A 21,582-nucleotide genomic window follows, 5' to 3' on the forward strand; every position below is an offset into this window, starting at 1 on the left:
GGGGGGGGCGACACGACACCAAAACACCACAAACAGTGAAACCTAAATGGATAACTTTAATTGATAGGTGATTGGGAGTTGCCATTCTGCTTTTTATAAATGCTAGTTTGCCTTTTAAGCACAACCCTGAAGTAATGGTTGTTTTTTCTGCTACCAGTCCGTGCAGTTCTGCACTATGTTGGTTTCCCTGGTAGCAGTACCAAAGATACATACAACTTAAAAATCTAGGAAGATTTCTTTCTGCCTGTGTAGTCTCTAAAGCATCTGGTTCTGATAATGAAACCTTTTCACATAACTAGGTTTTACTTACCAGCTTACTGCGTTCAAGATAAGGAAGAGGATCTGAAGCTTTTGGGGATTGAAGGGCCATTTACAATGAGGATGTGTCTGATGTGTCAAGAGCTATTTCCAGAGCTTGCTATTTTCTGGTTTTCCTGGCTCCATGTTTTACGTGTCTAGGAAAATTGTTACCCAATCTTCAGGAGCAAATCTTTGTGGAATTTTAAAGATAATTCTAAAGAAACAGAAGGAAAAAATTGTGTTGGGCCTTCTGGATATAGCATCATAGAAGCTTATATACATTTGTATTACTTGGTGTATCACAGAAATAGCACACTGTTAAGGAGACAAGAGGTTTGAGTTGGTTACTTCATTGTCTTACTTGGGGGTATATTCATAGCTATTATCTGTTGATAGTTAGAAACATATGCTTGCTTTCTTACTACATGTTCAGATGCAAGAAGAAGTAGGTTTTCCATGGTAATTTACTAGTTTGAAAATCTCATTTCTCACAGTATGAACCACTGCAAATCAGAGTGAATGGCTGTTCAGTAGTACAACCTTCAGACAAAAATTTGAACTAGTACACCTGGCGGGTACTTGACTTGTAATTAAACTTGTAATGCTTTTTGCTCTCTGAGGCATTTTAAAGGTAGTTACCAGTTTGAACTCAGTTATGTAGTCTTTCTCCATCATATTTTTTAAAATGAGTGTGAAGCATTTCACTTAATTGTTCCAATTTAAACATTAGAGTGGATTATGCTTTATAGGCAGAAAGTAAAATTGACTGTGAGGTTGAACATGAACAGTGTTATTTTTACCTTTTTCAACGATGAGATGGTTAGCAGCATAGACAGACTGTTTAAAACTGACATTATTTTATCTATTACAACCTTTTTTATCTTCAGTTGCTTTTATTCTGCTTTAGAATGAAACTATGATTCATTAGAACTAAATAAATTAATTGCATGCAAAACAAACTCATTTTTATTGTGCCCAGAACCAGATCTCTGGTCTCGTTTTGTAATATTAAACTATTAATGAGACTATTACAATTTTTTTAAAAAGAATTTAAAAATATACTTGAGCAAGAACTAGAATTTGAAAATACGTTCTAGTTTCTGCATAGAATTAGAACCAACTTTGTGGGAGAGTGCCTCTTAACTGGAAGAGGTTGGAGTTCCCATAATAATCTGTGCTATCAAAGTTGGTAATACAAAAACTGCAGTTAGATCTTGCTGAAAAGGTCAAATGATAACAAAAGTGAAATGTGACAAAACCCACTGCTAAGTTCTTCATGGTGAATGAAAGTCTGGAGGTGGGACAAGCTACTGAAGGAATCATACATCTTGTTTTTAATAGTTATTATTACATCTTCAGCATTATGCATTCCAATGTCACGTAGTGAGTGCATTACTCTGCAAGACTGCTTCCAGGATTTCAGTGGTATGATTGTTGTTTGTCTTTTTTGGATCATATAGGGACTTCTCTGAGGGCATTCATCGTTCCTGGAGACGTTTCTCTTTGGTCACTATCTCTAATCTAAGGAAGAGTATTGTTTTCTGCAACTGATTTTCTCTTTTAGATGCTACTTCTAAGCATGCTAATGGTGTGCATATTTTATTGCCATTTAAATGAAGTGTGGTACAAGTAGTAACCCAAAAATTTATTTTACAACTAGTTGACATTCATGAGAATTTTGATCAGACAACCTCTAAATAATCTTTTTAGGAATGAATAAGTGCATTGTAACATGCTAAAGTAGATATATTAGTCATTTCTTATCACAAATATACTGTCGTAATGTTCCTTAGTTTCTTCCATTTGTATTCAGAATTGTTAATTAGTGTTTTTAATAACTAAGTAGAAAAAAACTTGTATAACACTTTCAGTGATTTGAAACTGTCAAATAGCTTACATGGCTGTTGATCAGAACAACAACTGTTATTCACCAGAGGTAATTTCCGTGCAACTTCCATGAAAATAGAGGAAGGACGAAAAAGTATATGTAATTTATTTTCCACATTAAGGAGCATCCCTTCTATTGCAATTATCATTACATAACATTTTTCTTTTACTATACTGAAAAGGAATGCTAGGGAAGTGTTGTTGCTACCGGGTGTCTTTAAAAATACTTGGAGTCAAAAATATCTGTAAATGCAGACGGAAGCTAAATTTCCTTCAGGTGAAAACACAGGTTAGGGAAAACAAATGTCTTGGAAGAATTTTAGTCAGCCACTGGTGATGTTTCCACTGACTTCTTCCTCCTGGGGCAGGAGTTGTGTTTACTATTCTGCAGAGAGCAACAAGGTAGTAAAGTTATAATACTGCCAGGTAACCTTGTGCTTTGAGACCTGATCAGGTGAGTTTTACTTTTGACATTCAGTGTAGCAAGGGCTAAAATAGTTCTTTTGGTTTAAGCAAGCTAGTTTTAGAAACGACTGTTAGGAAACTGACTTTATAAAGCACATCAAAAATGTTTCGCTACTTTCAGTGTGTTTTTCTTTTTTTCAATATAGTGTAATGTGCTGTATACCCTAATTTGAATAAGGTGCACTAAGCTATAAAATAGATTGCCATCTTAAAGCATACAGCTCTTGTCTGGAGTAGAATTTTGAATGTGTATGTACTTGTTTAATATTATGTTTGTATCTGTGTACAGAAAGCATAGAAACAATGTGGGACCAAGCAAACCTATTTCTCAGCCACGAAGAAATATTGTAGGCTGCAGAATACAGCATGGATGGAAAGAAGGGAGTGGACCTGTAACACAATGGAAGGGCACAGTTCTTGATCAAGTTCCTGTAAATCCCTCTCTCTATCTTATAAAGTATGATGGATTTGACTGTGTGTATGGACTAGAACTGCACAAAGATGAAAGAGTTTCAGCACTTGAAGTTCTTCCAGACAGAGTTGGTAAGTGTTTTGTGTTTTTCTCCTGAATTCACATACATATAAGCTGACATTTGCTATTAAATGTCCTCTGCTAATCTCTCCAGACTTCCCCCAAGATAACATCTGACCACTTAAATGTTACAATTCAAATTCATTTTTGTTACATGGCAGGTAATCTAAATGCTCTGTTTAAATTTTCTTGATTCTACAAAGATTTGATGATACTAATGAGTGCAGTGCTGTCTTCTGTCTTTAAGTAGTATGCAGTACATTCTGTAGTTTTTGTTTAGAGTCTTATTCCTAAGAACCATATGTAAAGTTAACATTGATATTTCTGTTAAAATTTAAACTCAGCCCTCTTGGCTGCGTTGTCTGTGTGTGTGTAACAGTAATGTCACATTTTTCCTCACGTACTTCACCTAAATACTTTTAATAATTGGGGGAAAAGGCATTTTCTAAGTGAAATAACTCAATTAGTAACAAAGCTTTTGATTTTCAGAATTAGCACTGGATTATTAAACTGCAGGTTTTTCAAACTGCAAAGTTCAGTATTTACCCAAGTAATTGCTAGTTTATAAACAGAATAAGCTGTTGCTTCTTCTTACTGCAAAGCAATTGGTAGCAGTCTCTAGAGTGGCGTTAAGGGGAACCAAACCCCCAAGTTTCATTAATAACTTCATAGAACTGTTCTGTGATTGGCCTCTCTTCCTCTTCTCCCCTGCCTGCCTCGCTCCCTCCAGTGTCTGGTTAAAATACAAAGAGTCTTCACTGCTGTGGCCTCGATATATCGTCCTTTACCTTGCATTGTGATTGTTTAATCGTAGGGAGTACAATGATACATTGTTATTTTAACAACATTTCTGAAGTTCTGCAGTTCTTCAGTAGTAAACGGTCTGGAATGGACAATGTTTGTTTTGTATATGAATTGACTAACTTCCAATCAAATTTGTTTATGAATCAGGGTAAAGATTATTTTTTACAAAGATGTATCTGTGCTTTTGATTGAACTTATGAAACACTGTCATTTTTCAGCTTCATCTCGAATTAGTGATGCCCACCTGGCAGACACAATGATTGGTAAAGCTGTGGAACACATGTTTGAGACAGAAGATGGCTCAAAAGATGAATGGAGGGGGATGGTTTTGGCTCGAGCTCCTATTATGAACACATGGTTTTATATTACCTACGAGAAAGATCCCGTCTTGTACATGTACCAACTCTTAGATGATTATAAAGAAGGTGACCTTCGCATTATGCCTGATTCGAGTAAGTAGGCCAGTTACCGTTTTCTTCTGGAACGTGGCAGCTTTTTATAGTAACGTTTGACTGTGGCTTATTTATGGACAGGAGAGTTGACAAACAAAGATCTTGTTTGTTACTCTCTTTAATTTTTTTTAAGTATCACAACTAACATGTTACAGCACATCTGTGTTAACGTCTGAAATACTTTACTTTTATCAGCAGTGACCTATGTATCATAGAATCATAGAATCATTAAGGTTGGAAAAGACCTCTAAGATCATCGAGTCCAACCGTCAACCCAACACCACCATGCCCACTAAACCATGTCCCTAAGCGCCTCATCTACATGTCTTTTAAATACCTCCAGGGATGGTGACTCCACCACTTCCCTGGGCAGCCTGTTCCAAGGCCTGACTACTCTTGCAGTAAAGAAATTTTTCCTAATGTCCAATCTAAACCTCCCCTGGCGCAACAGGGAAAAGCATTTTCCAAAATTATTGCTAATTCTGCTGAAAATATGTACATACTACTGTGGAAGAGTTTATGCTTGAATTTTTTTTATGGAAACTGACAAACCAGAAGATTTCCACTTTGTTTTCTTTTAGAAGTATCACAGCTCTTTGAGATGCCTCTTGATTTGTGTTTCTGAAGCAGTTCTTGTGGGAATAGTATTTTGGGGCCTACTAATATAGTCAGATTCATTTTATTGGGATTGGTGTCTTCAGTGTGAAAAACTTTTGAGTAGTTTCTTGGGGGAAAGAAGTACTAATCTTTTTAAAATTTTCTCACATGTTGCAACATACTAGCAAGAAAAATACTTCAGTAGATCAGGAGGGACTTCTTGAAGTGAAAGTCGTCGGGGCTTTTCCTATTAGTGTAGAATTATTTTAACAGAATCAATATTTTCAAGAGATTTGGATAGCCAGTACAAAAAAGAGGAAAAAAGCTAGTAAAGAATACTTTGTTTTTATTTCTTCCGTGTACCTAAAACACACTTCTCTGACAGAGGCAATCGGGGCTTTAAAGAAAATTAGCAATTGGACACCTGTAGTGGTTGGCAACATAGTGCTTTACATAAGTATTAGTTACAATTATTTTGTTGAGTTTAAGACTGTCTTCCTTCAGATCCAGCACTAATAACAGTCTGCTGGCTAAATAAACAAATGGCGCTTATTTGCATAACATCTGTAGTAATCATCTGTGTTTAGATTTTTTTTTTCCCCCCTCCACCCACAAAAAGCAACATATCTGCTGCTTGTAAAGAGTGAGCCACAAATGTTAATGAAAAAAAGTGACCACCTTCTTCCTAAAGAAATAAAGCCAGTTCTTTCAGATTTGAACCTTCAAATAATTTGTTCTTTGTCTTAACTATTAAAAACGACTTGGAATGTATTTTAAGTCTGCTTTGCTTTCTTCCACCTTTGGTGGTGGGGGTAGGGAGCTTTCCATTTAAGAATTAACTGGTTTTAATGCACTTTTTCCTTCATGCTCACAATGAGACTATCTACTGCTTACCTGTTTCCAAAACATTCTAAGTATTTGCTACCTTCCCTGTGTCTGAATGCTTTCCAGATCTTTTGAATTGTGTCCTTAAGTCAATGATTGGATGTTAAGTAGTATTTTTCAAATCAGATTTTAGAACACCTGAAAGTATGTCTGTAAATTTGGTGGAACTTGCCATAGTATTATAACTAAAATTTCTAGGGAACTCTCTCTTCTCAAAGACAGGCTTTGCATATGTGAGGAGACCAAAATTTAGATAATTTTTTTTTTACATTTTTTCTGGTGAGGGGAAAATGTGTTACTGGATCTGATACTAAAACTTTGTCAACACTTCATAATTCCTTCTAAACGAAAATGTTAAGAGTCTAGCTTGCATCTTTGCCAAGGAAGACTCTTTACATAAAACTGATATTAAGAGGAGAATAACTATGTATGACAGTGCATTTATAGAGGAACTGAAACAAAAATTGAAAGAGCAACTTTTTAAGTTTGTGGAAGAATCTTAAGTGTAAGTACTAGCCAATCTATTCATTTCCTGTTGTGTTTTTTTTTTCTCCTTTGGGAGTTCTTTCACAACTCTCAGAACTGAAAAGAAAATGGGTGAAATCTGTAACGGATTCTTAACACAAACCTAGAACAGACATTAATGTAAAGGCTTAGGATTTCCAGAATAAAAGCCACATCAGGTTTGACCATTACTAAGAAGATTCCTCACTGGAATACAAAACACGAGTTTATCTAAACTAGTCAAAAAGAAGAGAGGCTGAGAAAGAAGGTGTAGTTAGCTTCCAGTTTTCCAGTACAGTGTTTTCACCTTTTATCACATTTGTTCTGTGATTGGCTTGTAACCAAGGACTTGGTAATTGGCATCATATAAAATACAAGGATATTTCTGGCTAGGTTTTGCTAGATGAGCAAATAATATGGTTAGGCTTTACCAACAGCATTATTCCAATATGGAGTCAAAAGCCCCTTTTAATAAGGAGTTTTGCACTTGCTGTCATCTTAGAAGAGATGTTTTTGTTGCAGTGGCATGCATGCACTGAATCTTCAAATAATGTGTGTGGGTAGAGAGAGGTTTAGTTTGGCTGCCTTTCTGCTAGGGAGACCCAGTGCCTTTTTCTGCTGGTGGCTTAAATTCAGTTATCCACAGACATTTTCTATAACTTGTGCATAAACCTTCGTGTCAAAAGATTTACTTGTCTTACCAATCAAAGTGCTATTTTTGTCTTAATAAAACTGAAGACAGTATTACTTGAAATTTTTCTGCAACTGTGTTTTCTAGAAGCATGGCAATCGTTAGGTGCTTGTCTGAACAAAAATAATTTTCTACATACTCTGTATTTAAAACTTCTGATTGTTTCATAAGAGTTTTAAAGAAGACTCTGCAGTTGTCTTCCATATTGAAAAATTCCATTAATGTCTACAAAGCACACTGGTTTTGTGTTACAGATGACTCACCTCCAGCAGAACGGGAACCAGGTGAAGTTGTGGACAGCCTGGTAGGCAAACAAGTGGAATATGCCAAAGAAGATGGCTCAAAAAGGACTGGCATGGTCATTCATCAAGTTGAAGCCAAACCATCTGTCTATTTCATCAAGTTTGATGATGATTTCCATATTTATGTCTACGATTTGGTGAAGACATCCTAGACGTCATCGTGAACTTTTGCCAAATTTGTGGAACTATTAAATGTAAAATTTGTAGACACAAAGACTTGACTGCTTTCCAGTTTAATGAAAGCTTAAATGTCCCTGCGAACCCACAATCTCTGCCAGCAAAACTGTTTTGTTCTGAATAATATAAACGAACGTGACACATTTTGTGTAAGAGAACTCCTTTTCTTGAAGGAAGTCAATATATTTGGGCAGGAGGGAGTTAAAAGCAAAGAACAGCTGCAATTCAAGCTGTGTAAAGTTGATCTAGTATTGTAATCATTAATCTAAATTTTTTCATAGATTTTAACTTTTTCTTCAACCTTGCACTCACCTGTTCAACTGCCACATGCAAGTGTAGTTTGATATTTTGATATGCCTTCTTTTGTAACATTAAATTTCATTTCTTAGCTACTGGCAGTCCTTGTTTTCAGGGTTGGGACAGCAGTGACTTTTCTGAAAGGTTTAAACAGTTTGTGCAGCATTGAGGAGTGCCTAACCCGCGTAACATCAATCTGCTGTGTTTCTACACTTTATTTCAAATTTAGCTTTTTAAGAACTTGCAGTACATGGAAATACTTGTGCATTTTTAGTAGTCAAAGGGCAGTAGGATATCAAGTGTTTGACTTATGCACCTTTCAGTGAAAAGGCTTTAAACTATAAAAATATATTTAATCTGTATAACCAGTTAATTAGAAAATACAGGTTAATGGCCCATATTTACAAGTTGTAGGAACCAGTAAAATACATGCAACAAGGCTGCCTTCAATCCTAAATGTACTTCTTTGTTTGTTATACACACTTCTTAGCAAAACCCAAGTGCTTGGTGCCACAACTTTAACAGTATATATGCTACTTCAGAAGACTTTAGACTACGCATTGGCAATCAGTAGTCTCTCATTTAATATCAAAACCTCGCAACCTGAATGTTTGTGTGTGGACTTAGAAGCCTAAAAGTAGTTAATATTTTACATGGTAAATACAATCTCATGCCAGGGGGGTGGGGGATGGGGGTCCTTTTACATTGAAGAGGAGGAGAGGCATTTGTTGCCTTCTGCTCAGTCTGTTGCATTTCTTTGTTTGTATGTTTGTTTTTAACCATTTTGGTTCAAGAAGGCATCTTCCCAACTTACTCTTTTTCTGGCTTTTCCACATAAGGAGTGTCCGGACAAACCTACAGCTTAAACCTGTTATTGCCTTTTGTGGTGTACATTGTACTTGCTTTGAGGTATGCTGTTAACGTGAATTTCATTCTATGAACACTAGAGTTCTGCATGCCAGTGGTGTACTATCTAATGGAAGCTATAGGCAGTCTCAGTGGTTCAGTCATCTGCATTAGATTGTGGATGTAAATAGCAGCCCACAACAGCAAAATCCTTTTGTGGTTTTAATCTTGCAAGATAGTTGTAAATGAAGATTAGGATTTTTTAAGTGTGGCAGCTTTTAAAAGTATCAGAATTGCAACAACGATCAGCATAGCAACAAAATTGTCATGTTACATTAAGGCAGAGCTCTGCAAGTTTCAAAGAACTGCTTCACAGAAATACAGTATGTGAAGACAGTCAACACTGTTCATGGAAGGAACAAATACGCTGATACCCAACCTTATGCCGTTAGTGGAAGGATGCAGGAGAGGTGCTGTTAATCAGAGATCAGAGGTCCGGATGACCTCTATTGTGGGTATTCTTGATATTGAAGACTCAGTGGTTTAAGCCCCTTTCTGTCCATTTTTTTGCCTGATTTCATATTTTAGCCTTAAGGCTTGTGCCTCATTATGCTGTTGAATGGTAATAAATACTCTCCATATAAATGTGATACCTTAATTCTTTGTCCATTGCTATTATATTGCATTATGTCCAGTATTTCATCATGGGCAACCAAAGGCAGGCTATTGTCTTTCAGTGACTAGTTTCTCAATGCAGTCCTTAAGCACTAAGTACCTGTAAATGTTCCTTGTGTTTTGAACAAAGTGAGCAGATTTGCAACACAGTGTTTTCATCCTGCAGATCTGTTATGTGTTTTCTATTGACTCTTAAGAGTCCTGCATGTAAATCTCAAAGCTGAGCCTGGCTCCATGAGCCCAAGTTGATATTTGTGGCACAAGAATGAGTGAGTGTATTGATTATACACAAGATACATGAATAACCTAGTACACTGAACTTTGGGCTATATATCTGAGGAATACAAGGTTTGTTTTGAAATATCTGAGGTTTAGGTCTACTGGAACATTTTTAGCATTAGGCTTGCATTTGTGGGTTTTCTGCAAGCCTCTTGAATACACCACATATTCTGCCAATTAGAGTATAATCTATAAACTGTAAATTTTATGGTTGTTTTTAGATGTCCCCGTTGTCTGTTATGTGGATATTTCTTTTCATCTTTTTTTCCTCTTTCCTTTTTTTTTTTTTCTTTTTTTTTGAATTGATAGCTTAAACCACCTTTTTGAGGCTTGAGACTAATTCCACTCCCTGCCCATCTGCTTTGGGCTTTGTTTTAGGCTCATGTTTCAGATCTGCATGCAGTGCTTGCGTTACCCTGGTAACTAAATGTTGGTTCCTTGTTCTAGGGGTTCAACATTACTTTCCAAAATCACATAGGGCTTGTGATGGCACAAGCCATGGATCTTTGTATAAAAGTTACTCGCCTTTCACATTTACCTGCTGTAGTATTGTTGTATATTGTGTGTGTGCGTGTGTGACGTCAGGCTGCCATGTAAAACTTTTTAAAAGGAAAAAAAAAACCTTAAATGCAGACCATCCTTTTTTGCATGCTTAGAGGGTTAGAACGTTCAATGTAACAAACTAAAGTTGCATGTTAAAATGTTTAGGTTTTTGTTTTGTTCTGTTTTTATTTTGTGTTCAGTTTTTTGTGAATTTGCTTATTGTGCTGTTTTAATGGTTGTTAGTAGGATTAAATGCACCGGTGAGACGAGCATAGTGCCAACGGAAGGTAATTTTCCAGTTGTATGTGTCAATACAGCATTTGAAGGGACCATGTATTCTGTTAAAGAAAAAATAAAATCGCAGTTGATTAGCAAAACACTACATTTTCCTTCCTTCTTTTTGAGTGCCAAACCCTAAACTATGTTGGAGAACTATGGGGAAAACCTTTTTTATTGCAACAGGTAGAAGCCTTCTTTAAGTGAATTATTTAAAAAGGGAGGCTTTATCTTCAGATAGAATTGACTCATTGCTTCAGGGAAAAGAATTATGGTAAAAACAGTTTCTGGTTCCTTGAAAATGCTGTGCTTTTGTATTTTACATCATTAGTGCAATTTGGATGGTTCTTGGTATGTGTATAGTTCAAAGGTCTTCGTGTTCACATTTTAAAATTAGGTAATGACTTCATCTTTAGAGCTTGGTTTCATTATTTTTATTTTATTTTGAACAATGTAGACAGTTCCCTGTTCTCTGCATTTAGAAGTATAAACACTTTAAATCTGTTACTTAATTCTGTAAGTAATTTTTATAATTATGATGTAACTCTATCCTTAAAACATTTAAAATAAACCCTTTATGTGCAACTTATGACTGTAAACTTTGTTCTCATGAGCAAAATGTAGTGATGTGATTTCAGATTGTGAAGAAGCAGTTTCTTCAGTTTTCTGATTAAAAAAGATTTTATTATTTTAATGCTGAGCCATATAGGCTGGTATAATACTTGCCCTATGAATAAGTTTGCTTGCAAAGCCAAATCTCTTCTTTTTTCCAAGTATAAATGCTGATAAGGTGGAACTTGGCTAAGGTAAAGCATACTGTTTAAACTGCTTTTTACCAAACACAGAAAAACTCTTCCTCCAGGGGATTATGCAAGTCTGTGAAGGAGTCTATTTCCAGAGCACACAAAATACTTCAGCAGCGGGGAACAGCAGAAGCATTTGGCAGTGTTTAGGTGATACATTTGTCTGCTATGAATTAATAAAATTCAGAATTCAATGAACCACATTTAACTGATGATAAGAAAGCAAAGTTGATCCAAATTAGAGGTGATGAGCAGAGAAGATCACCATGCTGCAGATTTTTTTAAGTCATGTAAGTTGTTCGACTAATGCATGAAGACTTAATTATTTTATGTTGTTAATTAACTAAGGCAGACTTTCAATATGGAACAGATTTTCTTTATTCCTACATCTTTCCTGATAATAAAGAGGAAAGTGTTACATGGATACCCCAAAATACGTTTTTTGGCACCAAGCTCATTAGATGTATACTGAAGATCTTGGAGCATGCCAGCATGCAGTTGGGATGAATACCCAAGCCTCTTCAGTTCCCTTAGTTCAGTGTCCTGTTTATCGTATCCTGTTGCCTGAGAGACTGGTCCCAGTGAAGATTTATATTGTGTACGTCTGCCGATTAGGGAGAGTCTAAGACTTAGCTTTAGCAAGAGCATCACTTCCAAAAAGCAGATGTTAATCTGTGTGAGCTGGCTATGTTAAATTACAGTTAAAAATAGATACACTAACATTTTATGACTAAGGCCTGAACCTGTTCTGTGTTACAGCTGATAAACCAACCTCAGCTTTGTAGCATCTCTTTTCTCTTCATAAAGAGCCTTATAAAAACAAAGATATTTTTGTTCTCTATTACTGCAGTCATGAAATTGCCCCTGAAAGCTGGTTACTTAGGAGCTCATTTACAAGCAGCTCAAAAGTCAATGCTTTGAAGACAGTAATGTCCCACAGGTTTAGGAGGGTGGGGGTAGGAGTCCTACCCGGAGCTACAGCTTTAATACTACTGTACTCTGTTTTCACATCTGTCAGGTTCCTCCTTGTGCATATAAACAGGTTATATTTTCAGAAAAAAAAAGCTGCTCTCTCTGCTCAGTGAGTTTTTTTATTTCGAAATCTAATAATTTTTTAAATATTTATGCTGTAAACAGTTGAGCTCCTGATGACTTCAGTGGACTCCGTTGTTTTTCGGAAAGGATAAGCTTTAGTAAGGGTATTTTGAAGAAGGTTGGGCTGCTGCAATTTAAGATCATTAAGGTCTAAAAGGAGAAGTAAGAATAGGACAAAGAAACGACAGGTATGTACTTTCATCCTCAAGCACTGGATAATAAAAGATTTTCACTTTTTTGCACACTTAGAAGTGTTTTTTCAATCTAAGTCTAGTTTCTTTTTCCGTGAGTAGGTTCCTGCCTTGGTGTGTTACATCACTTAACTTTTTTCTCTGCCAATATCAATACCTTACCATTTTAATTCATTTCAGGATTGGCAGCCTGGGAAAGCTATCAGGCCACTAAGCATTTTTTTCAGGCTCAGCTCTTCCCGTTCTAATAGTTTACTGCCCTGTGAGTTCCTTGATTCAGAGTGCAGAGCTGCATATGCACAATATACTGCTGTGTATGCACAACAGAAAGCAGCTGGCGTCTCAGCAGTGCAAATAAGGTGGTGTCTACTTAACACTTCCCTATTCTACTTAGATATTAATTACAGATTTCTGCCCATTATTTTTCTGAAATCAGTTATGATTTGCATAACTTCACTTGTACACAATTTGTGTAAATGGTTTTGCAGCCTGACAGGTAAAAAACCTACATGCTTTGGCACTGGTTCCACCCACCCCACCCCCATGCACTTAATCCTTAAATTTCCTTGGAGTAAATTACTTTACTTTTTCAAAAGAGTCTGACTTTTACAAGTCCATTTTGAACATTTGATGCATTTTGGTGCCACGTTGTTCCTCAGGTCTCTGCACTAAAGACTGACCTGTTCAAAGCTAACTTTGATAATGAACAGACATCTGCACATTTACTTCGATTTGCACAAACTTCTTTTGTTACTTGTTAAGAATGTTCCACCCAGACCTGACGTTTGAGAGGCGTTTTTTTGTTAATAAATTCAAATAATCAACATAACTTTACACTACTTTAAATGCCCATGCAAGTTAAATCAAAGTGATTTCATGTAAACAGCCACTACTTTGGGAGGGGAGAGGGTTGGGCGGTTTTTTCTTACAGTTGTATGGAAGATTGCTCAGTGACAGGGCAGCTAGTCCTTTAAATATCAGAAAGGAAAGGTAAGATCCTTACACATTTCACTCAACTGGATTTTGGGCTGATGATTTTTCAGTCCTGCTGCACTAAATAGCTACACATGGTATATACTCACTTTTGAACTGGACTGTGGGATGACTTCTTAAAAGTCTTTGGGAAGATAATTTTATCTTTTACTACTGGAGTCATGCATTGGGAACACTGGTTGTTATGCTTTCCATAAAAGTTCTAATTAATTTGACTTTACAACACTCTTTACTAACTCCTAGCCATTTTTAAGTTACAGAAGCAGATGTCTGACTTAAACTCTCATGAATTTAATGAATTAAAATCAAAGTAACCTTTTAAGCTGAAAGACCAAAATAAATAAACACTAATAGCAGAAGCATTAGAGAAGAAATCTATAGTGATTCAAAGGTTGTGCTCAAAAGTGTAAAAAGGATAGCAACAGCAAGTTATTCAAGTAACTTTCTGCTACATTACCACACATTACATTATGGAAGGTTGAAACTGTGTCTTGCTGGGAATCCTCATTAATCTCGGGCTTTGTTCACTCATTCTCGGTTTTCTCACTTAAAAGGATATTCATTCTGCCTGACACAAAATTCTCTTCTATTGTTAGTGAGGCTCAGCTTATTGTCTACTCAGAAGCTGGCAGATGGAAAGAATAAAATGAAAAAGTGGAGTTAAGGTGCAGTTTTCTGAAAAAGTGAGGTGGAAAAGCTAATTACTTTGATTCAGAATTTCTGACGGTAGGGGGGAAAAAATGGACCCAGTACCTACTGATCATGAACTGAGAATAAGCGTTCATTCCAAAAGAATGAAAGTAAGACTAACCAAGAGGATTCTTATATAATAAACACAATGTATATGACGTTTTACTGAGGAGAAAAGAAAGTTAAAATTAATTATTGCCTAGGATGGGCAATACTTTCTAATGCTGTAAATCCAAACATCATTATCCTGGTCTTTAACTTGACATTACAAGGCTAGCAGTGTACGTGGGAGAAAATTCATAGCATTTTGGTTTCCACAGAATTAGTTTAACACATGGAAATTCTCGTATTTAAAACATAATCAAATTATGCAGGCAAATGGCCCAAATTAACATCATATGTGCTCCAAATTCTGAATTTTTACTTCAACAAATAACACTCTTGCAGATTACAAAATTACAACTACCTAAAATTGCTACTAATTATTACTAACTAATCACACTCTTACAGATAATATGAAAGTGTGAAAAGAGAGATCTGAATTGCCTGAGACTTTTATAGAATACAGTCCTGTGGAAGGAAGGAAAGTGCTTGAAGAGTGCTAAAAATGTCACTGCAGAAAACCTGTGATGCACACGGTCATATTCCTGAAAACCATTTTTTGTTTCATGCTTTATGCACGAAGGAGTAAAAACCTTCTTTTGCACTCAACATAGGTTCTAAATTGCAAAGCCAAGTGATGCTGATGACTTTGTCCCCTGGAGTCATAAAGAACAAAGGAAAGTGTGCACTGTGCTGCTGAAGACAGAAATTTGAGTTCTGTAGATATCTCTGCTTTTCCATAAATTGTCTGATTATATCACTGGCAAACGTCTTAGAAATATCTAATGCAATTTCAAGGTTTGTTTTGGTTTGCATTGTTTTGTTTTGTTTTTCTTACTGGGATTAGTCATTAATCTTGAGTGGCTACTTGGCAGGGTAAAGGTGCAGAATAACCACCAGAGAAAATGGTGCAGTGGCATGAAGAGGGGGTCACCTGGCCACCGACTGAAATCCTGAACTGCCCTTTGGGATGGCAGTGAGAGAGCAGGCTCCAGCAAGGTACAGCAGCAACTGAACTAGGCTCTCTACCATAGCTATTACAACATAAATACTTAGTTCTGAAGCAGTAACCCTTTAATCCCTGGGCCAGATTAAGTCTGCTCTGGTCCCATGCTGTAGTGCTCTCTTTGCAAGCAGTGTAACGAAGGTAACAGGTAAGGAAGGCTCTGTCTTGATGCTTGGGTACTGGGGGAGTCCTGTCCCATTCTAAGTCTGTTACTTGTTTTCAAGGTCCAAGTCCATCTCACAGGAAGAATTTGTGCCACAGCCGGTTGGAGATGCAGAATGTGGTGTGGTTTCACTGTGAACGTTGAAGACTTACACTGTCAGGCTTCTTTAAAACTTAACTCCCTATCTATGCAGACATCAGATCTGCCCTTCTAGTGGCAAATGACCTGTAGAGCTTCCAGGTCCTTGCATCCTGGGCCTGACTTTATGCCTCTTCACAGTGTCCCATTTGCAGTGATCTGTTCCTGTGGCTTAACCCCAGAGCTGTCCCTGGAGCAGCCATTTTTCAGAGTTAACAGCCTTCCGATTTCTTGAATATGAGGAAGATAAAGATGATTGAGTTCAAATAATTCTTCCTCTGAATTGTTTCAGCCATAGAACACTGAAGTTATTCTTGGGATGCAAGAATTTAAAATAACTCTATTGGGTGTACATGGCAAGATATTGGCAGCGGGGAGGCTATAAAGTTGGCCTCTGGAGAGAAGAGGTCAGCAGCTGCCCCTGTGGACACAGCCAGCCCTAGTAGACCCACCGCAGGACATGGCTGAGCCCATCAGCCAAGCTGGTGGCACCTCTGGAAAGCGTATTAGAGAAAGGGTACAAAATGTTGCACAGAAGCTGTGAGAGAGGAGTGAAAAAAATGTGAGAAAAACAGCCCTGCAGACACCAAGGTCAGCGAAGAAGGAGGGGGGGGAGGTGCTGCAGGCACCAGAGCAGAGATTCCCCTGCAGCCCACGGAGAAGACCATGGTGGAGCAGGTTGTCCCCCTGCAGCCCAGGGAGGACCCCACACTGGATCAGGTGAACATGCCCTGAAGGAAGATGCAGCCCATGGAGAGCCCACACTGGAGCAGGCTCCTGGCAGGAACTGTGGCCTGTGGAGAGGAGCCCATGCAGGAGCAGGTTTTTTGGCAGGAACTGCAGCCCATGGGGGACTCATTCTGGAGCAGTCTGTTCTTGAAGAACTGCACCCAACGGAAAGGACCCATGCTGGAGCAGTTCATGAAGAACTGTAGCCCATGGGAGAGACCCTACACTGGAGTGGGGGAGAAGTGTGAGGAGGAAGGAGTAGCAGAGATGGAGTGTTATGAACTGACCACAAGCCCCATTCCCCAGCTCCCTGCACTGCTCGGGGACGGGTGGAGGAGGTAGAAGATTGAGGAGTGAAGTTGAGCCTGGGAAGAAGAGGGAGGAAGGTATTTTTGGTTTTGTCTTTGTCACCATCCTACTCTATTTTTAATTGGCAATAAATTAATTTTCCCCAGGTCGAGTTGTGACAGTAATTGGTAAGCAACCTCCATGTGTTTATCTCAACTGATGAACTTTGTCATCACACTTTCTACCCCTGTTCTGTTGAGGAGGGGATAGAGAGAGTGGCTGGGTGGGCATCTGGCAGCCAGGCAAGGTTAACTCACCACAATAGCATAAGGGTTTATTCCACTCAACAACCTTGTGTATGATTTCTTTTTCCCTTGGCTAGGATAATTTTGTATGTAATTGAAAATGATGTGATTATATGAAAATCAAAGTTCATGAGGCAGAAAGACTAGCAGGTGACACCTGAGTCTTTGACATCTTTCATTCTCCCAAGTTAAACGTCATTTCAGAGCTCTAAAATAAAGGCACTGTTTTCTTAACCCATGTTCAACCAAAGGAACAGGTCTTCTTTTCCCAGGTGTTTTCTTTTCTAGTGGAGCTTTTAACTTGTGCCAATTTTCTGGTGATATTTCTTTCTCAGTGCAAAAAACACACCATGTTTTAACTGTCTTAGCTCCTAATTATTTTGCTGTTTCTAATGGTTTTAAAATTGGAGAGCATGAGAGTATAGGCTAGGGGATGTTACGTGTTCTGGTTATGTCTGCAAGGGGAAGGTCTTTGGGATTTTACAGTGGCTAGATAGAGCATGTACAATATAAATGACAGTGAATCCCAGCTTTAAAATAACATTCCCTTTATGCAAACGGCAAGACCAGAGATTTCTTATAAAAATGAACATGCTAGACAGAAAACTCTCTCCAAACCCTTAAGACAAGTGAATGCAGGGGCGTCAATGTGCTCTGCCAAAACTCCTATTAGGAGCTCCTACAAGCAGCTGCAACATAACTGCAGTGGCAGATTGCTTATTTGCAGGAAAGTATTCTAGCTTTCAGCCCTGTAACACTTACGTTGGCTTGGCTTTTTTTTCCCCAGGATGTGTTCCTGTATTTGCTAATGAAGAAAGGTACATGGTAGGAAACTGGAATGGGGGCAATACAAAACAAGGCTGAGTACTCCAAGCATGCTCTGTCTGTGTTGGTCTTGCACATTATGAATCTGCAATGAACATAACAATCTAATGAAACAATAGGTCATTTCAAGTATCTCTTTTAAAGATGAAGCTGGAAAAAATGTTATCAGGCTGAAATGGTGCCATTATACATGACAAGATTTTTAGTAGTGTCATCTCCCCTTCTGTAAATAAGAATATAATCCTTTTATTCTAAAATACAACTCTTTCAACTCATCAGAAATAATACTGTGAATGATCACCTGAAATGCTTGGATTAATTAAATCGTTCAAAGTCAATCTAGCTAGAATAGAGGCTGCTAACAAGATTGGCAGGAGTAGATGCAGGCTGGCCTTTCCATAACTGAAGCCTGTTATTTGAGTTTTGCCAGAAGAGGATGTGTTTACACAGCAGAAGCCATTTACTTTTGTATGTGCCAATCAAATTACTTAGACAAAGCAACTGAAACTACCACCAAAACTCTGGAGTCCCTCCTGGTGACAGAGACGTTGTGACAGTCAGGCTGCCTTCTTCCATCAAAAGCTCTGGGAACGAACAGGAGTAGATGGTGGTTGCTAGTGACTGTAGAGAACTAAGATGGATTCTGCAGGAAGTCTCACACAGCCTTACACTTCATAAGGCACAAAAATGCAGGATCTAATGTTGGATGATTCTGACCCTGAAAAGGATTCACCCAGTCGGAAGTCTCATCACAAAAAAATGTCTACTTAATTACACTAAACTGCCAAAAGGCCAAAGAGTGAAGAGCAAAGAGTGTCTGAACTCAAATGAACTTGAGCAGAATTTTATTTCAGTGTTTTTCCACTGCTGCAGGCACAAATGTTGTTCCTTGTTGCCATGCTGCTGCTGCTGTTTTAGGCGACTCTGAATTGCTTCCCTGTTGTACCTGTTTGGAAGTCAGAAGTGCTACGGCACTGATATTTAGACTATCTAACACTATTTGGCAATTTCATACACATTAGCCAGGATAAAGTTGGACGCAAAGGACGGGAGAATCAGGGTTTTCATACTGCAAGGAGAAATTCGTATACTTTTGCTATTTTCCCAATGGTCAGCACTGCTGTACTTTCGAACCCAGGGAACAATGCAAAGAATGTAGCCCTAGTTGTTGCACTTCTTATAATAGATTTCTTGCTTACTTAGAATCTATTAATAGGTTTGAGTATTTCCTGATTAAAAGAAAAAATATTCCTTGCAATCTCTCAAATCCAGCTAATTTATAAGTCTTTGTAATGGCATTCTTTCCTTCTTGCTGCATGTGCTATTGTTTATTTATGCCAAGAATGCATATTAAGCTGGGACCCAGGGGTATGTTCCAAATGTTAGTATAAAAATTGTTATCTATAATAATTATTACCTCCTATTTATGACAATCCATTGCTTCAATAAAAGAGGATTACCTGAACAGTATCTTCTTTACTAATACGTTTTGGTTAATTGGTAGCTCTTACAGCTCTTACCACTCTTTGTAGTAAGAATGATAAGCTACATTCCAGGATCTCTCTTACCCAGGGAAAGCAAGATTCCCTTACAGCTAGCCTTTGATGTCTGCAGTATGTTGTTAGGCACTAGACAGTTTGAACAACAGTAATAAAATCGTAATTTAAAGAACCTACGCATTACTTCTTTGGTTAATTTTCCCACTTGAAAAAAATATATTGTTATTTCTTTTGTGTTGGATGTTACATAGGGAAAGTAGATCCAAGAACAGTCATGACAAACATTCACAAAGTATTTGTATTGCTGCTGACTATGTAATAATGACCCATGTGTTTGGGTCTCCTGATCCCAGCTGAAGAAACAGTGTACCAAACGTGGCAGCTCTAAGTAGTGCTATGAATATCCAATAATTGTTTTAGTTGGCAGATCGTGTATGGTAAAATTGAAATCTTTTTGGCTCACTATTTCTTTGTCCGCCGGTCTCTTTTCACAGTTCATTGGTTAATGTATTGGGTTGAGAGTAAGAAGCTTTCTTTTCTTCTCTTTTGTAAGTCACTGTGTACACTGTGGAAAGAAATTTTATGTGTTTTCTCATCAATAACTCAGATTATAATAACCCTCTCCTGTAAAGCATATTGATATGTACCGAGAGAGTGAATTAAAAAACAACTATTTCATCTAGTTGTATCAATGACTGCTATATGTTTAACTCTTTAACCCATTCGAATGTTTCTTTTATTCTGCGTGTTCCTTCCCTTGGTGTCTCCTTTGGGGTTTGCTTTTCTGCCTGGCTAGTATTCACACACAATGGGGTTGTCCAAGGTCAGTTTCTAATCTGATTTCTTCAGGGATTGCATTCCATACAGTTTTGCCCAACCAAAGTTTATCTTGATTAGGTTTGTCACTTCTATTTTTTAATTAGAGTATAATTAAGTACGTGGTATGCTAATGATTAAATTGAACACGGGTCCAATAAGCCCTCATCCAGGTTACACTCTCCTTTGAGTAACTTTAGTCAGCTTTTGCCTTATGGCTTCACTGTACGTATATGTGACTTGTCAATGTCAATTGTGCTATACAGGTATGTATTTCCTACAGACTGCTTAAGAATTATAAGCAGATTGAAACCTTGCATTTAATATCTTTTCTCTTAAAAATCCAGCATCATGCATATACCACAAGTTATAATTGTACTCATAAGAGACGGCAATTCTTTTTCTTCCCCAGTAAAATATCAGAATAGTAATTACAAACTAGTCAGATATACTAGGACATAAATAAAAAGGCCTGATCCATAAAGATTAATTTTCATATAAACAAATCTCTTAAAATAATACCTAACCGAGCACTTCTCATAATTAACATTAGTTCTATTCTAGTGTTCAGTATTTGAATCATGCTTGTCACAACTCTGTCTTTTCTGAAAACAAAATTCACAGATTTTTTGAGGGCCTGCAGCTTAAAAAAAGAGGACCAACAAAATAGTAAAAGCCTAGAATTGGATAGACAGTTTTAATGTGAAATATTTTCTATGATAGCTCCATGATTTGACACTTGAAGTATCCAGTATAAATACTAGGATTTGTTTTGGAGGATATTGATAATTTTTTGTTTAAGATAAATTCTCTTTTATTTGGGTATTGCGCAATTAATGAAAACGAGACAATGTACCAGGTGTGTTTATCACCTTATCATGACCCTTCAATTAAGCTGTAATTTAAGATTCCTACAGCCAAATCATCTTTCATTTCCTTTTTGCAGGTTGCTTTAGACAGAAAAGAGATTGCGTATTTGTAATATAATGCTATTTTTATTAATTTCTAACTCAGTATCCGCTGCAGAAAAAAAAAGCATTATTCAACCCAAACACATGATAACTGCACTGGAATAAAATGACAATTCCTCCTCTGCTTGGATAGAGACCAGACAGCCCCTTTTATAACGAGAATTCCGCTGATTTTTCCACGCTAGAAAAAAACGCAGCGCCGCACGTCCAACAGAGAGCCAGCTCGGTGCCCTGGCTGACCAAGCCCTGCGCTGGGATCTTCAGGGGAGAGAAGGTGAAATCCACCACAAGCTGAGGCGGTCTGACGCTGGTGTGAAGGTGATCACTGCTTAAACTTACTGAAAGTTCAGCATCTTCAGAGAGCTTAGCAAGTCTTGAACGGCACTTGCCTTCTCCAACAGGCGCTCTGGCACCCAGAGGAACACGAGAAAAAACATCTCCGCATCAAACCTCTCG

The 21,582-nt window shown here is 37.6% G+C and overlaps 1 protein-coding gene across 1 annotated transcript; it reads left to right on the plus strand.

Moving 5' to 3' along the window:
* Positions 1–2,941: 2,941 nt before the first annotated feature.
* On the plus strand, positions 2,942–11,101 carry LOC104071856 (spindlin-Z; the record flags this gene model as incomplete). The annotated part of the gene is made up of 3 exons (XM_009586859.1): positions 2,942–3,195; positions 4,207–4,440; positions 7,372–11,101. Coding segments are annotated over 3 exons (688 nt in total), but the record flags the coding sequence as incomplete, so codon positions are not given.
* Positions 11,102–21,582: the final 10,481 nt, after the last annotated feature.

Source organism: Fulmarus glacialis, unplaced genomic scaffold (assembly GCF_000690835.1).
Source record: "Fulmarus glacialis isolate BGI_N327 unplaced genomic scaffold, ASM69083v1 scaffold23460, whole genome shotgun sequence".
Lineage (NCBI taxonomy): Eukaryota > Metazoa > Chordata > Aves > Procellariiformes > Procellariidae > Fulmarus > Fulmarus glacialis.